Source organism: Puntigrus tetrazona, chromosome 4, assembly GCF_018831695.1.
Source record: "Puntigrus tetrazona isolate hp1 chromosome 4, ASM1883169v1, whole genome shotgun sequence".
Taxonomy (NCBI): Eukaryota; Metazoa; Chordata; class Actinopteri; order Cypriniformes; family Cyprinidae; genus Puntigrus; species Puntigrus tetrazona.
This window is the reverse complement of record NC_056702.1, coordinates 897,233-917,232: the sequence shown is the minus strand read 5'-3', so window position 1 is coordinate 917,232 and position 20,000 is coordinate 897,233. Positions and strand designations below refer to the sequence as shown.

General features: G+C 37.3%; 2 protein-coding genes across 3 annotated transcripts in view; one reads left to right on the top strand and one right to left on the bottom strand.

Annotated features, from left to right (window-relative positions):
* Positions 1–2,133: 2,133 nt before the first annotated feature.
* pik3cg (phosphatidylinositol-4,5-bisphosphate 3-kinase, catalytic subunit gamma) lies at positions 2,134–8,299 on the top strand. The gene is made up of 11 exons (XM_043236943.1): positions 2,134–2,343; positions 3,076–5,069; positions 5,313–5,378; positions 5,451–5,676; positions 5,760–5,863; positions 6,105–6,251; positions 6,334–6,424; positions 6,506–6,636; positions 6,955–7,066; positions 7,159–7,316; positions 7,395–8,299. The coding sequence occupies exons 2-11, from the start codon at positions 3,084–3,086 to the stop codon at positions 7,674–7,676; spliced, it is 3,303 nt and encodes a 1,100-aa protein (XP_043092878.1). The 5' UTR covers positions 2,134–2,343; positions 3,076–3,083; the 3' UTR covers positions 7,677–8,299.
* Positions 8,300–8,908: 609 nt separating this feature from the next.
* Positions 8,909–20,000, bottom strand: part of fgd4b (FYVE, RhoGEF and PH domain containing 4b) — a 17,628-nt gene continuing 6,536 nt past the window's right edge. For both annotated transcript variants that reach the window (XM_043236970.1, XM_043236971.1), the window contains exons 4-17: positions 19,940–20,000; positions 18,447–18,539; positions 17,466–17,611; positions 17,236–17,392; positions 15,925–16,063; positions 15,709–15,767; positions 15,300–15,446; positions 14,483–14,655; positions 14,374–14,404; positions 13,320–13,403; positions 13,092–13,217; positions 11,125–11,274; positions 10,552–10,695; positions 8,909–9,563 (exon numbers count right to left, since the gene is read on the bottom strand). The exon at positions 19,940–20,000 is cut by the window's right edge and continues 213 nt beyond it. In XM_043236970.1, the coding sequence (XP_043092905.1) occupies positions 9,285–9,563; positions 10,552–10,695; positions 11,125–11,274; positions 13,092–13,217; positions 13,320–13,403; positions 14,374–14,404; positions 14,483–14,655; positions 15,300–15,446; positions 15,709–15,767; positions 15,925–16,063; positions 17,236–17,392; positions 17,466–17,611; positions 18,447–18,539; positions 19,940–20,000 (1,789 nt within the window). In that variant the 3' untranslated portion in view covers positions 8,909–9,284. The remainder of the gene's footprint in view (positions 9,564–10,551; positions 10,696–11,124; positions 11,275–13,091; positions 13,218–13,319; positions 13,404–14,373; positions 14,405–14,482; positions 14,656–15,299; positions 15,447–15,708; positions 15,768–15,924; positions 16,064–17,235; positions 17,393–17,465; positions 17,612–18,446; positions 18,540–19,939) is intronic.

Here is a 20,000-nt window from a genome sequence, read left to right as displayed (position 1 = left end):
TGATTTTATAATTGTTACTGGATGCAGAGGGTGGGGCAATCTTTATTTATAAACGTAATATTTACTACACATTATATTTAATGTGTAGTAAACATTACGTTTATAAATAAAGATTCTCTGGACTGTTGCCCCACCCTATGCAATTTAAGTTTAAGTTTGTTTGAAGTGTTTCGTTTCAGTGGGATAGTTTTGGTTTATCTACAAATCTATATGTGACCCTGCACTATCAAACCAGGTTAAATTAAGATATACACATGATCTGAAAGCTTAAAAAATGTGCTTTGCATCGATGTGTGGTTCGCTAGGGCAATATTTGCCTGACTATCTGAAAATCTAGAATCTGAGGGAGCAAAAATCAATCTTTATGAAACATGATTTTTACTTAATAGCATAATGATTTTGGGCATAAAAGAAAAATCAATAATTCTGACCCATACAATGTATTGCTGGCTATTGCTACAGATATACACGTGCTGCTTTTGCCTGGACATGTGCGCCAGGGTCAGGCATAACTATAAAGCTGTAAGTTTAACTACGAAGCTGAATGAGCAGGGTTTTCTTCAAAACTTTACATTTAGTAAACAAAATGATTTATCGAGGCTTCTCATACATACATGACTGCGTATGTCTTTAATGGGAAGGTCTGACCAATCGCTGTCTGAGCTGACAATGACGTCAAGACAAGGCCCACAGCCTCAGCCGCAGCCAATCACGGGACAGCCGTAGCCGCTCTCTGATTGGCTGGGCGAAAAGTACTGTAAGTGACGTCTATTCTACAGGTCAGTGAGTGCAGTTACTTTTACTGAACAGAGGAGGAGCCAGAGAGGCCAGTGAAAGGTAAGTTTTGTAACCTATGATAAATACGCATTGATCTATGTAATAAATAAGCAGTCTGCTGTTTTTGGTTACAAACATTAGGAACTTTTGCCATGTGGTGTAATAGCAAGGAAACGTATACAGAGTGTGATTCAGTGATTCTGAAACCTTACACTGTCATGCTTTTATGACTAAATAGGTTCTGAGCTGACATTTACAGCAGACTGCACGGTCAGAGGCTTTAAAGCAGCTATATTAAAAATAACCTTTAAATGGCCTTCATTTACATTAAATACATTCTGAAATTATATTAAGCACATACATACACACACACACACACTCTCTCTCTCTCTCTCTCTCTCTCTCTCTCTCTCTCTCTCTCTATATATATATATATATATATATGTATATGCCTCTCTATATATGTATGTACATATATCATATGTGTGTGTGTATGTATATATATATATGTATATATATATATATATATATATATATATATATATATATATATATATATATATATATATACATATATATATATATATATATATATATATATATATATATATATATATATATATATATATATATATATATATATATATATATATATATATATATATATATATATATATATATATATATATATATATATATACATATGCATATATATGCATTTAAATATATTCTACAATACTTGCCATTGCTATTACTATCATTACTACAAAAGCTTAACTTGTAACGAATAAATCTAAGTTATTAATGTGTGCCTCTAATACACCACCAGAGGACACCATTGCACCAGTAATATTGTAAAAGTTTGCCATACCGGACGTGTAAAATGTTTAAAAGAGTTTTAAATAGATTTTTAAAAAGCAAACAAACAAACAAAAACAATAATAATTAGATCCTAAAAACATAAATATTGTTGTGTTGACGTTTCCCAATATAAAATATGTATATCCTTTACATTTCTACTAATATGAATATATTACAAAAATACAAAGAATATATTATAAAAAGCTAAGGGGGTTGTTATTGCAAATCCAGTCCAAATATATATATATATATATATATATATATATATATATATATATATATATATATATATATATATATATATATATATATATTAGTGCATTTGAAATTCATAAATAACTTTTTTGCATTTTAAATTCGCTGTAAAATATAAAGCCCGCGTGTTCTATGCAAAACATATTTGCATATTATTTAAAAAAAAAAAGAAGAAGAAGAAGAAGCATCCTACGCGTTGTTCTTCAGTGTGGAGAGTGACCCATCATGTGTCAGGCCCAGGGCAGGCCAATGAGAGCCGTCACGCGTGATCAGACGGGGAGAGGAGGGAGGAGGAGCGCGCTTCTGTGGCTCATCGCCTTCACTCTGGAGTAATAACGGCTGGAATAAGAGCGTTTTACCTTCATGTGTCCCGTACCTAGTCTCGCTGCATCCATGTATAAGCGTTCACCCGACAGCCTTCGGGGTCATCGGCTCTGCGTTTGTTGAGCGGTGAGTTTTATTTACTTTCCTTCCGTATTTTACGGCAGTCTTCCGGCAAAACCGTTACTTCTGATCTGTCAGTGTTGCTATCAGTTCGTCTTATTAATTTGTGCAACTGTCACGTTGCAGCGTAGCTGCAGAGCTTGTGTTTTTACTGTAAATGTGATACTTTTCAAAGTGTTTTAAGAAGCTTCCGCGTTTGCTGTGTTTCTTCAATGTGGAAATGTTCCTTTAACAATTTCCGCCGTCAAACCGATCTGTGTGGGAAGCGAACTGATGGCAGCGACATTCAGTTTGCGTTATTTGATAACTTTTCTGCTTTTTTAAAGGTTGTTTTTGTTGTTAGCACGCTTCCTGCTTTGGTGACTTCCTTTGCATAAAGTGAACGTTAGCTCATGTTAGATGGTGTGTTAGATAATGTAACCACATAACAACTAGAATATATCAAGACAAGACTGGAAATGTCTCAGTAAATAAAAAGTATTATTTCTCTGTTTTTCATATTTTGATGTGTTCACCTGTTGTACAGCTGTTTTAAAAGTATATTTATCTTTTTTTATTATTATTTATTCATTCATTCATTCTTTGCCAAATATTCAGGATAGGGGCGGAGTTAATAGTTTGAGTATTTATTGTCAAAATGTATATGGTTGTATATGGTGTTTTTTTCATATAAATGCATTAAAATAACCAGCTCTAGTTATTTTGTGTAAAAAAAAATTCTTTCTTTTACAAATTAAGCATTGGTTATGGAACACCAAGCCAGTGATGATGAACAACCAGTAGTTCGTAGAGAAGAAAACAAGAGGAGAAGAAGAAAGATGAAAGCATTTACGTCTACCACAGCTGTGTCGACAGATCATATAGCTGTAGAGTTTGTACTTCCCACCACCAACAAAAACAGCAGGAATCCAGACATGTTGCAAATAGACGTGACTGGCAATTGGACGGTAGAGCAGGTGAAAGTTCAGATTTGGCACAGAGCGGTAACAACTAAGTTATGCCCTGAATTTTACCAAAAATACTCCCCGGACCACTGCATGCTGCTCTACCAGAAGAAAGGCAACTGGTATGAGATCTACGACAAGCAGCAGGTGTTCCAAACCCTTGACTGCATCAGATATTGGAAAGCACTGAGAAAAGAGGTCGGGAAGATTCACCTGGTTCTTAGAGCGCAGCCTACTGAGGATTCGCTACAATACCAGCGGTTTCTGAACCACCTAATCGGATATGATGTGACAGATGTCAGCAACGTCCATGACGACGAACTGGAGTTCACGCGACGAAAGCTACTGACCCCTCGTAAAATCGAGCTGTCCGATCGAGATCCCAAACTCTACTCAATGGATCCATGGATGACCACAAAGCCTCTCCCTGAATACCTGCTGAGCAAAATAAGCAACAATCACATCCTGGTCGTGATACACAAGGACACAACAAGTCAGACTATCAAGGTGTCTATAGATGACACACCTGTTCAAGTTCTTCAGAGCTTCTTTGCCAAGATAACAAAAAAGCGAGCAATTTTAGGCATCTCGGAAGACGTCAGCGAATCCGATTTTGTTTTGAGGGTTTGTGGAAGAGAGGAATACCTATATGGCAACTACGCCATTAAAGACTTCCACTGGATCAGACAGTGTCTCAAAAATGGTGAAGAGATCCATCTGGTTTTAGAGCATCCTCCAGACCCAGAACAAAACGTGGTCCAAAAAGAGGACTGGTCTCAGGTCGATGACTGCACTGGCGTCGCCGGTACTCACGAACAACTGACCATCACTGAGAAAGACCACGAGAAGGTGTTTACAATCTCCCTTTGGGACTGCAATCGTAAATTCAGGGTGAAGATCTTGGGGATTGACATACCGGTGCTGCCACGCAATTCCGAACTGATTGTGTTTGTAGAAGCCAGTATTTTCCACGGACAACAGCTCCTGGCCCAAGAAAGGACAACCTCCAAACCCTTCACGGAGGAGGTGCTCTGGAACACCTGGTTGGAGTTCAACATAAAGATTAAGGACTTACCCAAAGGTGCCCGACTTAGCCTGCAGGTGTCGTGTGGAAAAGCGCAGACTCAGACATCCAAGGAAAATGAATGCAAAAACAAGAGCCGCTTGCTGTACTACGTCAACCTGCTGCTGGTGGACCACCGTTCCCTGCTCAGACAAGGAGAGTTCATCTTGCACATGTGGAAGATGCCTGACAAGAGTGAAGACAACAGCAGCGTTAACGCAGACAAACTCACGTCCGCGACCAACCCGGACAAGAACAGCTCCATGGCGGTTGCCATTCTTCTGGACAAGTACTGCTACCCTGTGGCCCTCCCCAAAAGCAAGGACTCTCCAGACTCGGAAATGGAAGGGGAGCGAGGGCAAAGAGAGATGCCCAACCATCTGCGCAAACAGTTCGAGCAGATAATTGCCACGGACCCTTTGCATCCGCTCAGCTCTGAAGATAAAGTATTGCTTTGGCACTTCCGGCAGGAGTGCATGAAGGATCCCAAAGCCTATCCCAAGTTTCTTTCCTCGGTTAAGTGGGGCAAACAAGAGGCTGTAACGATAACGCACCATCTTCTTGAAAGGAGCACCGTTTGGGACCGAAGCTCGCTAGACGTGGGTTTGGCTTTGCAGTTACTGGACTGCCATTTCTCTGATGAAAATGTGCGCACTATAGCCGTCCGGAAGTTGGAGACTCTGGAGGATGACGATGTCCTGCGGTACCTCTTGCAACTTGTTCAGGTGAGATACTTACAACACCCTGTGGTTGTTTTTTTGTAATTGCTCAGACATAATAACTCAACCTTATAGTACACCTATTATGCCATTTTTAAGGCTCAAAATATGCATTTAAAATCAATTTATTTTCAAGCTGTTCTAAAACGATTCGATTGAAGCAAGGCTCTGAACCCCTCGATCTTGATTAAAAATTTGCCTCATCAGCCAAAGAATCTTAGTCGTTGTTGCTGCTTATTTGTTTTGTAGGCTGTAAAATTTGAACCGTACCATGACAGCGCACTCTCCAGGTTTCTTCTCAAACGTGCACTTAGAGTAAGTCTCTACAGTCACCTTTTTTATGTTTTTAAAGAGTTTCCTGGTTTAACTCCTGCGTCTCCTTCACAGAGCAGGCGGATCGGCCATTTCTTGTTTTGGTTCCTGCGAAGTGAAATTGCTCAGTCTATGCACTATCAGCAGAGGTATGCCGTAATACTTGAGGCTTACCTCCGTGGCTGTGGTGAGGCCATGCTGCAGGACTTCAGGAAGCAGGTGGAGATGACTGAGGCCTTGCAAAAAGTCACTCGTGAGATTAAGCAAATGTCTGCTGAAAAGTATGACGTGTCAGCACAAGGTAATGACTGCAACCAGTGTTTTTCCCTAGCGTATTGCAATAGGCAAATGCAGTACATATCTGATGTTGTGGGAACAATGTAGTTGTTTTTCAGCTGCGTCAGAAACTGGAAGGTCTACAGACATCAGGGTTGCCAGACAGCTTTAAAGTACCTTATGACCCAGGCCTACGGGCAGGGGCGCTTGTGGTACGTAATACCATATCCCACACCACAATGTTGACTTTCTTCCTTAGTATTTTTGTCTTGTTTTCTGTTATAAACAATGGTAACATTATTGAATTAAAATACATTTACTTTTTACATTTACAAGTAAAATGACTTTTGTTTTGACTAGTTTGACTATTTAGCTTTTTTCAGAAAACAAGTGTCTGTACATTTATATATTTATAATATATGTAGTAATTGGCCCCATTGACTGAATCCCCAGATTGAACAATGCAAAGTGATGGCATCCAAGAAAAAGCCCTTGTGGCTGCAGTTCAAACGAGCCGACCCCACCACCTTGTCGAGTGACACAATTGGGATTATCTTTAAAGACGGGGATGACCTTCGTCAGGACATGCTGATATTACAGGTAAACATCTTTTAAATGCATGCTAGCAGTCAAGACCTACATTATTAGCACTGTCTCTCAAATAGACTGTTGTTTCTCTCAGATTTTACTGATAATGGAGTCTATCTGGGAGCTGGAATCCCTGGATCTTTCCTTGTTACCATATGGATGCATTTCCACTGGAAATAAGATTGGTAACGGTGGTCAATGTGCTTCTTAAAGTTATTAAGCAATAAACAGTCAGTGCAATACAAGCTGCTTTGTTCCTCTGCTAGGGATGATTGAAATAGTGAAGGATGCCACTACTATTGCTAACATTCAGCAAAGTACTGTCGGGAACACCGGAGCTTTTAAAGATGAGATCCTCAGCCAGTGGCTTCGTGAAAAGTGTGTGAACGAGGACAAGGTATGTTATTTCCATTTATACTGTTGTATGCACTAAAGAGGAAGGAAACCTCTCACTTCCTGGTCCATTAGAGTCTTTGTTTGAGGGAGTTGGCCTTTGTGGAGACTAAACACAGCACCTGCACACATCCAGTGTGCTATTTTTACACACTCGTGTGGCGTCGCCTCCAGGTTTGGTCGAGTTCAGCTTCTGATAAGGGTGTTAGGTCACATGTCAGATGTTTGCATGTCTGTGTTTGCTTGATGCAAATGTGAAAAAGGGCAGGCATTGGTGATATGTTCGCTTTTATTTTTTATTTTTTCGACACCACCTCTTCAGCACCAGCAGGCTGTTGAACGCTTTGTCTTCTCCTGTGGAGGGTATTGCGTGGCGACTTATGTCCTGGGCATCGGTGACCGTCATAATGACAATATAATGATTACAGAGACAGGTAACTGTTGCTATTACTAGAACCTTTCTGCTACAAAATGGCTGTTAAAGGATATATATATATATATCAACAAAATGTGTCTTTTCAACTAGGTAACCTATTCCATATTGATTTCGGTCACATACTTGGAAACTACAAGAGTTTCATGGGGATCAGCAAGGAGCGAGTTCCTTTCGTGCTGACTCCTGATTTTCTCTATGTGATGAGCACAACGAGCAAAAAAAGCAGCCCTTATTTCCTCCAGTTTCAGGTACGTTCTCACGATTTCACCTGTTAGCTACACGTATTATTCTACCGTCACTAAATGTAATCTGGCTCATAATCGCAGAACGTTTGCCTGAAGGCCTACCTGGCTCTGAGACACCACACCAACCTGCTGATCATCTTGTTCTCCATGATGCTGATGACCGGCATGCCTCAGCTGACCAGCAAAGAGGACATCGAGTACATACGGGAAGCTCTGACGGTCGGACGCTCGGAGGACGAGGCCAAACAACACTTCTTGGACCAAATCGAGATCTGCCGGGACAAGGGTTGGACTGTGCAGTTCAACTGGTTCTTACACTTGGTGCTAGGCATTAAACAGGGTGTGGAGAAACGTTCAGCTTGAAGACACACATTACATTCCCTCACTGATGTACATCAGTGTTTTCATTTTACAGAACATATCGCTTTTGAAGTGTTCGGTTGCTGCATTTTTCCAAAAAGCTTTTTAACGCACGTACATCACGCCCTGTAATAAAATACCTTTTGGCATGTTTTAACAATTGGGGTCATTTTTAAATAGCTGGTTTTCGGGTTAGTTTTGCATCTGTTATCTGCGTACGTTTTGAGGAGCACCAAGTAATTTTATTACTGTCTCTGATATGACTTTTGACCTACTGCATGGATGCTGCGACATGCAAAAGTTTTTTTATTTACAGATGTCACAGTTCAAATGGCCTATTTGCATTTATTTGTTTTATTCTGTAATTGCAATCGCCTAATAATGATCATAAGGTGATTTATTTTAAGATTCAATTCAGTATGTATCTGGTCATGCAAATTAAACACTGGGTTGTACAGTGAAACTTTGTATAATTTAAAAAAGAATATTATTAAAAAATAAAAAAATATATTGATGATAATAAATATTAACTTCGTATGTCCCATGTCAACATGAAATTATTTTTTAACACATATATTTGACTTTATATTAAAATGATTTGCAAATAAACTCCGTATCAGTGTGTCCGTATCAGTTATTCAGCTAAATTTGCAATTCCTCAAGTTTAAATAAAATGTTTTGCATGCATTTAATACATTCTTTCTGATTTGTAATACAAAAAAAGTGTTTTCTATGCTGTTGACTTTCATTATCCAAAACTATTCTTTTGTGTTAGGGTTGCAATTACATGAAGAGAAGTTAAAATGGTAGTTTCGGGATGAGATACAATTTCACCTACATGTTTCAGATATTTTGTAGATTGCTTCTACAAGTGAGGATAACAGTTAGCAGAGTTGAGGTAAGTCTTTGTTCGCTGTAGTAATTCCAGTTTTTCTCCTTCATGAGGATATTAGCTTAAAGCCATTCATTCCTCAAATGAAAATTCTTTCCGCTTCAGTTGCGTTTACCTACCAGAGAAAGGGAGGTAAACTCCAGAACAGTACTTCTGGAAAGCTTGGCTTAAATTTTGACATAATTTAAGGGAAAAAAAACAGTATTAAATTGCTTTCTAAGGTTTCGAATGGTAGCCAGGTTGCTGTTACAGTGTTCTGATTGGTTTCTAGGCTGTTTTAAGGCATTAAAACTGGTCTCTAGGGTTTCAGATGCCGAGAGGTCTAAGGAACAAGGTGATGGAGTTCAGTTCTTATTCATTCATTTTAATGTTAATGGCCTACTTTACAAAAAGCAATAAAGTGCATGAATCTTAGAGACATTGAAAACGACAAACAGCATATACAAATTTAAAAACGTCACAAAGAGAAAGGCTAATACATCGCAAAGCATTATTCAGACTTTGCTGAGATTGGTCTGCGAACAAACTTTCGTAAACTGAGTTATTGATTTAAATAATCACACACTGAATGTTTTTACTGTCTGATTGTGGTTGACATTATAATACATTAAAAAGGCATATCTACTTATACGCTCCCAAATAAATCCAACCTGTTCTGGAAGGTTTCACATCCTAATGAACAATTTCTATTCCGCCGAGTTACACGCATAATGCAAAAGCTAGAAAACTGCCTTGTCTTTTAAGGTGCCATCAGGCGTGCCTTCATGGCAACCGTTGGCGAGGTCATCGACCGGCGTCTGGCATTCGGGCGTCTCACCGATCACAGCTTTGCGGATCACTTTTAGCCAGCGCAGTTTCATTTCCTCCGTGTCGGCAGTGAAGCAGTGGACAGATTTGGACTGGCACAGACGGAAGCTGGTGGGAGGATGATCCACAGAGCGCTGGACGTCCTCAACCTGGTAACCCAGAAGCGGTATGGTACACTGGGCTTTGACATCCTGAGAACAAAATAACAGAGTAATCAGACTCATTCAAGGCCCGCAATTACCCCATGATTTAAAAACTTCATTAAATGGGGCTTGAGATTTTGAAGCCCAAAAAAGTGCATCCATCCATCATAAAAAGTGCTCCCTACACGGCTCCTTGGGGTAATAAAGGCCTTCTGGGTTTGTGTAAGAAAATGTGTAACTGCTAACTGTCATATGCGTCTTCACAAGAGAGTGGTTTGCAGCGGATAATGTAGGACGGAGACCGGTGAGAATGGTTGCTAGGATGTCAACAAGTGATTTCCAAGTTGTCCTGAGTGGTTGCTAGGGTGTAGCTTAGGTGTTCTAAATGATTTTTAATGTTTCAGATGGTCACTAGGATGTAAGTGGGTGATTTTTAAGTTGTCCTGAGTGGTAGCTAGGGTGTTGCTTAGGTGTTCCAAATGGTCGCTAGGGTGCTGTTAAGTTATTTTTAAGTTGGTCTGAGTGGTTGCTAGGGTGTTGCTAAGGTGTTCCAAATTATTTTTAATGTTTCAGATGGTCACTAGGATGTAAGTGTGTGATTTTTAAGTTGTCCTGAGTGGTAGCTAGGGTGTTGCTTATGTGTTCCAAATGGTCGCTAGGGTGCTGTTAAGTGATTTTTAAGTTGGTCTGAGTGGTTGCTAGGGTGTTGCTAAGGTGTTCTAAATGATTTTTAATGTTTCAGATGGTCACTAGGATGTAAGTGTGTGATTTCTAAGTTGTCCTGAGTGGTTTCTAGGGTGTTGCTTAGGTGTTCCAAATGGTCACTAGGGTGCTGCTAAGTGATTTCTAAGTTGGTCTGAGTGGTTGCTAGGGTGTTGCTAAGGTGTTCCATATGATTGCTATTGTTTTCATCGGTTAGGATGTTGTTAAGTATTTCTAAGCTGTTCTTTTAGAAGTATTTATTTGTAGGCGTTTCCATTTGGTCTCTGCTGCATCATTGAAGGTTAATGCACGCGAACCTCACTGCATCTCTCACCTGTGGAGCGCCGTAGAGGTAAAGAACGAGCGCGTCGTGCTGGGGAATTACACACCAGACCCTTTGACACGGTTTTGTTCGGTCTGTACTGTACTGCAGAAAGCCACAAAGAAAACTGTTTCCTGAGACCTGAGCTGCTTCAATCTGATAAAGGTCAAGAAGAGAAAAAAAAATCAAGCAGAGGTGTCAAGTATTTGAGTAAAGGTCATTAATTACAGCACTTGAATATCGTCTTGGATACTCTGGGGCTTTACATGATAGCGTCAAAGATATTAGCAAGTTTTACTCTCTACTACATTTTTGCATAAGCACTGTACTCTTTACTCCACTACATTTGTAATAAGTGTTGCAGTCACATGTCACCTTTTGATGAAGTCTAAGTGAAATACTTAAGAACTGTTAAAATCAGACTTGTACTCAAGCTGTTTTAGAATTGGTGGCTTGTAATGTATCTGTACTTTTACTGAAGTATGATTTTTAGGTACTCATTACACCTCTAAAGGTCAAGATTATAAAAATTTTTTTTTTTAAAAATTGCAGACAGAAACAAAACCAAATATCAATAAGACGTACCTCAAGAATTCCCCTTTTCTTCCCGCTGACCGGCTCCTCAGAGTCCACTCTTCCAGTCAGAATGAAGTAACAGTCTTTACAAACCTTGTTTAATTTGTTGCTGTCGTACCTCAGCGATGCCTTGTAGTCCGAACATTTATAACACACAACCTAAGGCACATTTTAAAACATTACCTCATCTTTTTGAGCTCAACAGGAAGTGCTTTCAACAGGATGTGATATTCTATTCTCTCTCTTTCTATATATATATATATATATATATATATATATATATATATATATATATATATATATATATACAGACGTGGACAAAATTGTTGGTACCCTTTGGTCAATGAAAGAAAAAGTCACAATGGTCACAGAAATAACTGTTATCTGACAAAAGTAATAATAAATAAAAATTCTATAAATGTTAACCAATGAAAGTCAGACATTGTTTTTCAACCATGCTTCAACAGAATTATTTAAAAAAATAAACTCACGAAACAGGCATGGACAAAAATGATGGTACCCCTAGAAAACACTGAAAATAATGTGACCAAAGGGACATGTTAATTCAAGGTGTGTCCACTAATTAGCATCACAGGTGTCTACAACCTTGTAATCAGCCATTGGGCCTATATATATGGCTCCAGGTAATCACTGTGTTGTTTGGTGATATGGTGTGTACCACACTCGACATGGACCAGAGGAAGCAAAGGAAAGAGTTGTCTCAAGAGATCAGAAAGAAAATTATAGACAAGCATGTTAAAGGTAAAGGCTATAAGACCATCTCCAAGCAACTAGATGTTCCTGTGACTACAGTTGCACATATTATTCAGAAGTTTAAGATCCATGGGACTGTAGCCAACCTCCTGGACGTGGCCGCAGGAGGAAAATTGATGACAAATCTAAGAGACGGATAATCCGAATGGTAACAAAAGAGCCTAGAAAGACTTCTAAAGAGATTCAAGGTGAACTTCATGCTCAAGGAACATCAGTGTCAGATCGCACCATCCGTCGTTGTTTGAGCCAAAGTGGACTACATGGGAGACGCGACCAAGGAGGACACCATTGTTGAAAACGAATCATAAAAAAAGCAAGACTGGAATATGCCAAACTACATGTTGACAAGCCACAAAGCTTCTGGGAGAATGTCCTGTGGACAGATTAGACAAAAATCGAAGTTTTTGCCAAGGCACATCAGCTGTATGTTCACAGACGAAAAAATGAAGCATATCAAGAAAAGAACACTGTCCCTACTGTGAAACATGGAGGAGGCTCTGTTATGTTCTGGGGCTGCTTTGCTGCGTCTGGCACAGGGTGTCTTGAATCTGTGCAGGGTACAATGAAATCTCAAGACTATCAAGGAATTCTAGAGAGAAATGTACTAGCCAGTGTCAGAAAGCTTGGTCTCAGTCGCAGGTCATGGGTCTTGCAACAGGACAATGACCCAAAACACACCGCTAAAAACACCCAAGAATGGCTAAGAGGAAAAAATTGGACTATTGTAAAGTGGCCTTCTATGAGCCCTGACCTCAATCCTATTGAGCATCTTTGGAAGGAGCTGAAACATGCAGTCTGGAAAAGGCACCCTTCAAACCGGACACAACTGGAGCAGTTTGCTCATGAGGAGTGGGCCAAAATACCTGCTGAGAGGTGCAGAAGTCTCATTGACAGTTACAGGAAGCGTTTGATTGCAGTGATTGCCTCAAAAGGTTGCGCAACAAAATATTAAGTTAGGGGTACCATCATTTTTGTCCAGGTCTGTTTCATGAGTTTATTTTTTTTTAATAATTCTGTTGAAGCATGGTTGAAAAACAATGTCTGACTTTCATTGGTTAACATTTATAGAATTTTATTTATTATTACTTTTGTCAGATTAAAGTTATTTCTGTGACCATTGTGAGTTTTTCTTTCATTGACCAAAGGGTACCAACAATTTTGTCCACGTCTGTATATATATATACACATATATGCACACTCACATATCCGCATGCCCTGCAGTGATGTCTCCTGCGGGTCAGAGGGTTGAAGGGCTCCTTGCATTTCATGCACATGGTCACTTCATTGTCCCGAATCCAGCGCGGGGCTCTCTTCCCCAGCTCCTCTTTCTAAAAAACACACGAGCACAGATAAGGGAAGTGTCGGAAGATTTCCCCTCAAACCCTGCCACAGTCGTCTTCATGCATGACCAGTCGGCTCTTTCTACTCACAGAAACCTCATCCGCCACTTCTTTAGAGGCTGATTTGAATGTTTCGTTCTTCTGCTGAAAGATTTCAATGGTCTGCTGGAACGCCTAGAAAGCAGAAACAGCCTACACTGAAACTTTCCTATGGAAGTTTATTTCTGCCACGGAATAAAAAAATCAAATAGCAATTGCAACTTTTTTCAAGTATCACAAATTTTGACTTTTTTCTTGCAGGATATAAACTCGTAATCATGAGAAAGACATCAAGATATTGAAATTTCAGGTATATGTCTCACAAATGTGAAAAAGCTTATATCTTTAAATAGTGTTTTTATTTTGTTCATATATATATATATATATATATATATATATATATATATATATATATATATATATATATATATATATATATATCAGTCTAGTGCTGTCAAACGATTATTCACATCCAAAATATATATATAAAAATATATATATTTTTAAATACATAATGTATGTACTGTACATATTTGTTTTGTATATAAATACAAACACATGAATGTATATCATTAAGAAAAATATACTTAGATATTAAATATATTTATAATAAAATATAAAAATATAAGTTGAAAAATATATGAAAAATATATATATTTTAAATGTGTTTATTTACATGTACATAATAAATATAAACAGCATGCACACATATTCTGTAAACGTAATTGTAATTAATCGTTTAACAGAACTAGTCTGAACAGACACATAAACTCAGTTAAATATGTTTTTCTCACAATTTCAGGTTTATATATTGCAATCAATTGTTCCAGTCACATATGAGATATGAGATAATTCTGCAACACTGAGGAAAAAAAGTCAGTGAGATAGAAAGTCACAAATTTCTTTCACATAATAATAGAAAAAAAGGTAACTGCGAATTTTTAACCTCACAATTCAGACTTTTTTCCCTCTGTATTGCAGAAAAGCAGACCGAATTGTAAGATGAAAAGCCCCAATTACCTTTTTATTTTTAACTCTTTCCTGATTCTTACATTCATACAATTGAGATTTAAAGCAGCTTTGAGCAACTGAACGACACTGATACCTTGATCCAGTCCTCTCTGTCTTGCTGTGAGCTGTGAACAACGGAAAGCAGCAGTCATTGTGAGCTAACGGTCATGCTGTTCTCTACATCCGCATGGATCTGCCCTCACCTGGCCTGCAGCTCCAGCGTTCGCTCCTTACCCGACACCTGGAAGGTGTGAGGATAGTCTTCATTAGAGGTCTCGAGCACCTTCATGCCCTGGACCCCGACCCGTGTGCGCACAGTGAACCGCTGGCCCACCAGACTGAACTTGGGCACGCAGTACAACAGCATGTTGTTAAACTGTGAAAAGAAAAGCACGGCTTGGTTTCATCTCCCAAAACGATGGTGCGCACTGCCAAAATTGTAGTTGTTTTTCCAGCTTTCCATGCAGTGTGTAACACGAAGTGAACGAAAACACATCCTGCAAAGTTTTAAATCTAAAAGTGCACCCCGTATAAAGTTACTGTCTCTCAAAAGAAAGAGTCGATCGCTGAAACGAGTCACTTTTAAAACGAGTCCCAAGCGTGTCAGCATATTGCTGGCCCACGTTTTGGTCTGAATGAAAATGCGAATTCGTTCTTCGCCACTAGGTGCCGCTTTTGGAGAATTAAAAGCTCACAAACACTGCTTTGAACGAAATCGACCAATCACCGGAGGGATCATTTGGGAGTCGATAAATAAGGTAAAAATAAATGCATATAAGATAAAGAAAGTGTTTTTTTGATCTCGCATGCGTGTCGACCGGTTTGGGACTCTCAAAACCAAAATGCTTTCATAACCCATAAAAGAGGCACTTTAAATCAAGAAAAATGACCAATCTTGTTTTTCGAAGAAATGCTGTTATTATGCTTTATGCCTTTTTATGTTATTCTTTATTTTGCTGCAAGGAAAGGCATTTGATTTAAGAAAGTTTAGATGGGAAACAAGGCAAAAACGCATCTAACCAGAAAAAGGTATCTCTCCATGGACGACGTGTTTCTGGCGGCCAGCTTTAAGATTTGTCCTTCTTTAATGAGCTCGTTGGACGGGTTAACGATGTCCTCCTCACCTCCCAGCATCTCATAGATCTCCATGAGCTTCTTCAGGTTCTCCTGGAAAACATGCGGGATTTTGCATATAAAACCAATGAAGGTTTTCTAGAAAGATTGCTGATCGGTTAGCATTTCTACGCAGTTGCAATGCGTTTTCGTTGCGAATAACAAGCTGAAATACTATAAAAACTCATATTAGGATAAAAGTTTTTTAAATGGATTCGGGACTGACTCTTAAAAATGCATGTAGCTATAGTTTGAATAAACAAAGAGGCAAGCGAATCACATTTATGAGCACTATTTAAGTGAAAGTGTGTCTCACCATCTTGCGGATGGCCGTGTTGGAGTGTATGGCAGCCATCGAGATGATGTTCAGTGACTCTGGAAACGAGAAGGAGAAGCGATATCTCGGCTGACTCATGCAGTTATGGAACCGAAAGCGGTTGGGAACTAAACCAGCAACTAAACATTCACATGCCGTTGTGCTTAAAAAACAAAAAAACGGAAAAAAGCGAAAGCAGACGCGCGTGTCTCTCACTCTCAGCCTGGCTGCGGTCGGGGTCGTCCTCCGGGAGTTTCTTCAGGTAGTCTTTGAGCAGCATCTCGTAGCGAGGAACCCGCTGCACCGGCTCCAGCATGTGATGCTGCAGGCTCAGATTCCCACACACCTCCTGACTCTGCACACAATCAGCGCCTCACGTTATCCTCGTCTCCAGCTATCAAACAGTCATTTGTCTCTCGCCATTGTAACATTCAGGCTAGTTTTTGAAGGTCATGCCGTTTTGAAAAATGCGGACTTGAACATGGAAAATTTCAGAATAACAAACCTTTTTATTAAGCTTGAAAATACATTTAAAATTTTATGATAATCTAATAAGCGTATGATGTATATGTGCACTGTTATATCTACTGTTATCACTATTATATATTGTTTGCAAAAACATTGTTATTTTTACATGACAATAAATATAATAAATAATACAATAAAAACATGACAGCATATTAAAAAACTGGATTTTTGAAAAAAAAAAAAAATTTCTAAAACTTTTAGTATGCTGTCATGTTTTTATTGTATTAGTTAGCTGTATTTTTTGTTATATATTATATATAAAAAAATATATATATATATATATACTGTATATATATATTGTATATATATATATATATATATATATATATATATATATATATATATATATATATATATATTATATTTATTTATATCTATATAATTTGGAAAGTCTGCAAAAATATTTAGGTTAAAAAAAGGTATAATAAGAGTTTGGGTGCTGATGAGTACTATATTATAGTATGGTGTATATACTATATATATTTTATTTTATATATTCTCAGCTCTTTAACTGGAAATATTTAGCTATTTAATAGAAAACATTACACCAAATTATTTTGATATTTGTATATATTTTTAACTATTCAACTGGAAGTTAATTCAGATCAATTCTATATATTTTGCTAGTCATTTATAGCCAGTCCAAATTATTGAATATTATTGCTGCTATTAAAAAAAAACACAACAAATTATTTTCATATTATATATAATATGCAATGACAAGTTGTTATATCCAGGTAAAAGCACACGCACATTTGATTTTGTGGATTGTGTGGACTTTCCATAGGCGTAATGTTTTTTATACTCTACAGAGTGTTTGCGCTATTGCTCTACACCCAACCTACCCTTTGTGTATTTTTACTTTCACAAAAAACTCATTTATAAGCCTTTTGAAAAAGCAGAGACATGGGGTAACGCTCTCATAAACCCTTGTAATCCCTATGTGATACCCATGTCATTCTGTACATGTGTGTCCTCATATGCTACACACACACACACCTGTATGTCCTGGATGATGGTGTTAAACTGGGCCGATCGCTCCGTCCACTGTTTGAGCAGGTCCATGGCGCTGTCGAAGTTCTTGACGTACTCGGCGTACATCCTGAGAAAGGGCGCGAGCTGAGCTAGGATGTCCCCGATGCGGGGCGTGGAGGCCCTGCAGGAGGACGCAGACGTGAGCGGCTGAGTGTGAGAGCGGAGGAGAAGCGTGAGGAGGAATCGGCGCTCACCACTGGCTCATCCGCGTCTCCAGATCCGGCAGCAGGAACTGGCTGTGGAAGGCGTAGATGGATCCCACGTTAGAGAAGATGCCCTTCACCACCTCGACGGGAAACGTCCCCTTCCCAGCCTCCTCTGTGAGTTTAGCGCAGAACACCTGCAGGAACGCACCACGCTCTTAAAAATGAAGCTTTTCTAAATTTTCTATGCTATAGAAAAACCATTTTTTGACTTTCAATGATATTTCCCAAAAGAATATATATATATATAAAAATAAAAAATATATATTATATATATATATATATATATATATATATATATATATATATATATGGATATTAAAGGTTCTTCACTGAGCCATTTATGATAAAATGTACAATTTTAAGAAGTTAATAATTTAAAAAAATACTGTTTGTTGAGCCATACATGATCACTTTAAAATTAGTCATTTAAATAATGATAATAATTTCAATAATTTGCTTAATGTAATATCAAGTTCAACTTTTAAATCATAATCGTGAATTAAAAATTTACCATTTAACATTTATTAATGATTTTAAAACAAATTTAAATACTAATTTACGTGTAATCATTTAGGTAATTTAATAATAAAATTAAATCCATAAATATGAAAATCTACCTTTAATACCTTTTTAGTTTTTCTTAGAACCGTAGATTAATAATAGATAAATCCTATTTTTTTTATTCAATAATTGTAAAATTCATTAAAGTAAAATGCTAATTAAACAATTTAAATACATTTAAAAACTGAAATATGTTTAAAAGTTTTACGTTCGTCACTGAAGCATAAATGAATGTATAAATAAATGAATAGTTTTTTTAACGATTATAAAAGCAGCGCATTAACGATCTAAATATTGCAATCATTTTAAATCACTGTACAGAGGTTGCACGGATGTTCTCGCGGAAGCATCAATGGCAGTGAAGGTGTTTTTTAAGCACGTAGAAGTGAGTGAAGAGCGAGGACTGACCTGGTCCAGCAAATGCAGCCGGGTCACATACGCTCTCTCCGTCTGCAGAAGCTCATTGGCTATCTTATAAAGCTTGAGCTCTTTGATCTGCTCCTGTTGAAAACAGCCTGTTATTTCCTCTCAGTTATTAAACCTGAAAGCGTGCCTCGTCTCTGTGGTAATGTGACTTAGGTAATGTCTGCTGCTGGAAAGCCACTAACATTCAGAGTAAAACTACACCGCCTGAGTGGAAAAAAAACAAGGTCACGTGGTTGGGTGCATGGGCCCCTTCTGATAAAAATATCTGATACCAGTCTGCTTCGGTCTGACATCACGATGAGCGATATAACACACACATTTTTTCACACTTCTCAAAGATGGACTTGGTGCTATAACGCTGGGGTGATGTAACTAGCTGTCAGGATGCTGTTTTGTGGTTCCCAACATACTGTTTTTAGTCACAAGATCCCACATCCCAAATCTCTGTGATATTTTGGTCTCTAGATACGGCTTGCATCCCTTTTTTCAAGAAACTGCACAGTTCACTTTACATTTATGTTCATTTAACAGACGCCTCTATCTAATAATTTTACCTTTTTAATTTTAATAATAATAATAATAATAATAATCTATTACATTTTAATTTAATACGTAACAGTTACTGTTAAATAATGTATATATTTACATTAATGCAATTAAAATGTTATATAAAAATAATAATAATACATTTTCACCAATTGTATTGCTTGATAGCAATCATTTAAATGAGGTATTAATAAAAATATATATTTTTAACAACAATTAAGACAGATACAATTTCTATTATTTAAAAACAATAATAATAAATTTACATTTTCACCCACTCTATCGTCTCACAGATAACAAGTTATGAATTTACATCATAATTTACGAATGTAAATCTCATAGATAAATATTTAGAAAATATTTTTTTGTAATAAAATAATATTAATAATGTTAAAAATGTATGCATGTTTGAATCATTTAAAAGTAATTTTTATAAGTGAAAAAATATTATTTAGTAACTATAATAATTTAAAATGTAATTATTTGTACAGTGTATTCACTTTTTTACTAAATTACACATTTTGCAATAATTAAGACAAATGCTATTTATATATATATATATATATATATATATATATATATATATATATATATATATATATATATTATTATATTATTATATAAAATACATTTTCACTCATATTCTAAATTACACATTTTGCAATAATTAAGACAAATGCTATTTATATAATAATATTTATATAAATAAAATATATATATATATATATATATATATATATATATATATATATATATATATATATATATATATATATATATATATATATAAAATTTTCACTCATATTGTTATATACAGTGAAGAATCGCTTACCATTCAGACTGGCACCAAAATAATTAGGCTTGGGCCTTTATTTAAGTCACTAAATAAAGTATGAACACTAGTAAGGGTGATGCAGGTGACGTCTCACTTGTTTGTCTTCATCTTTCTCCATGTTCTGCGACTCTTCATTTAGGACGTCCTCCCGAGCG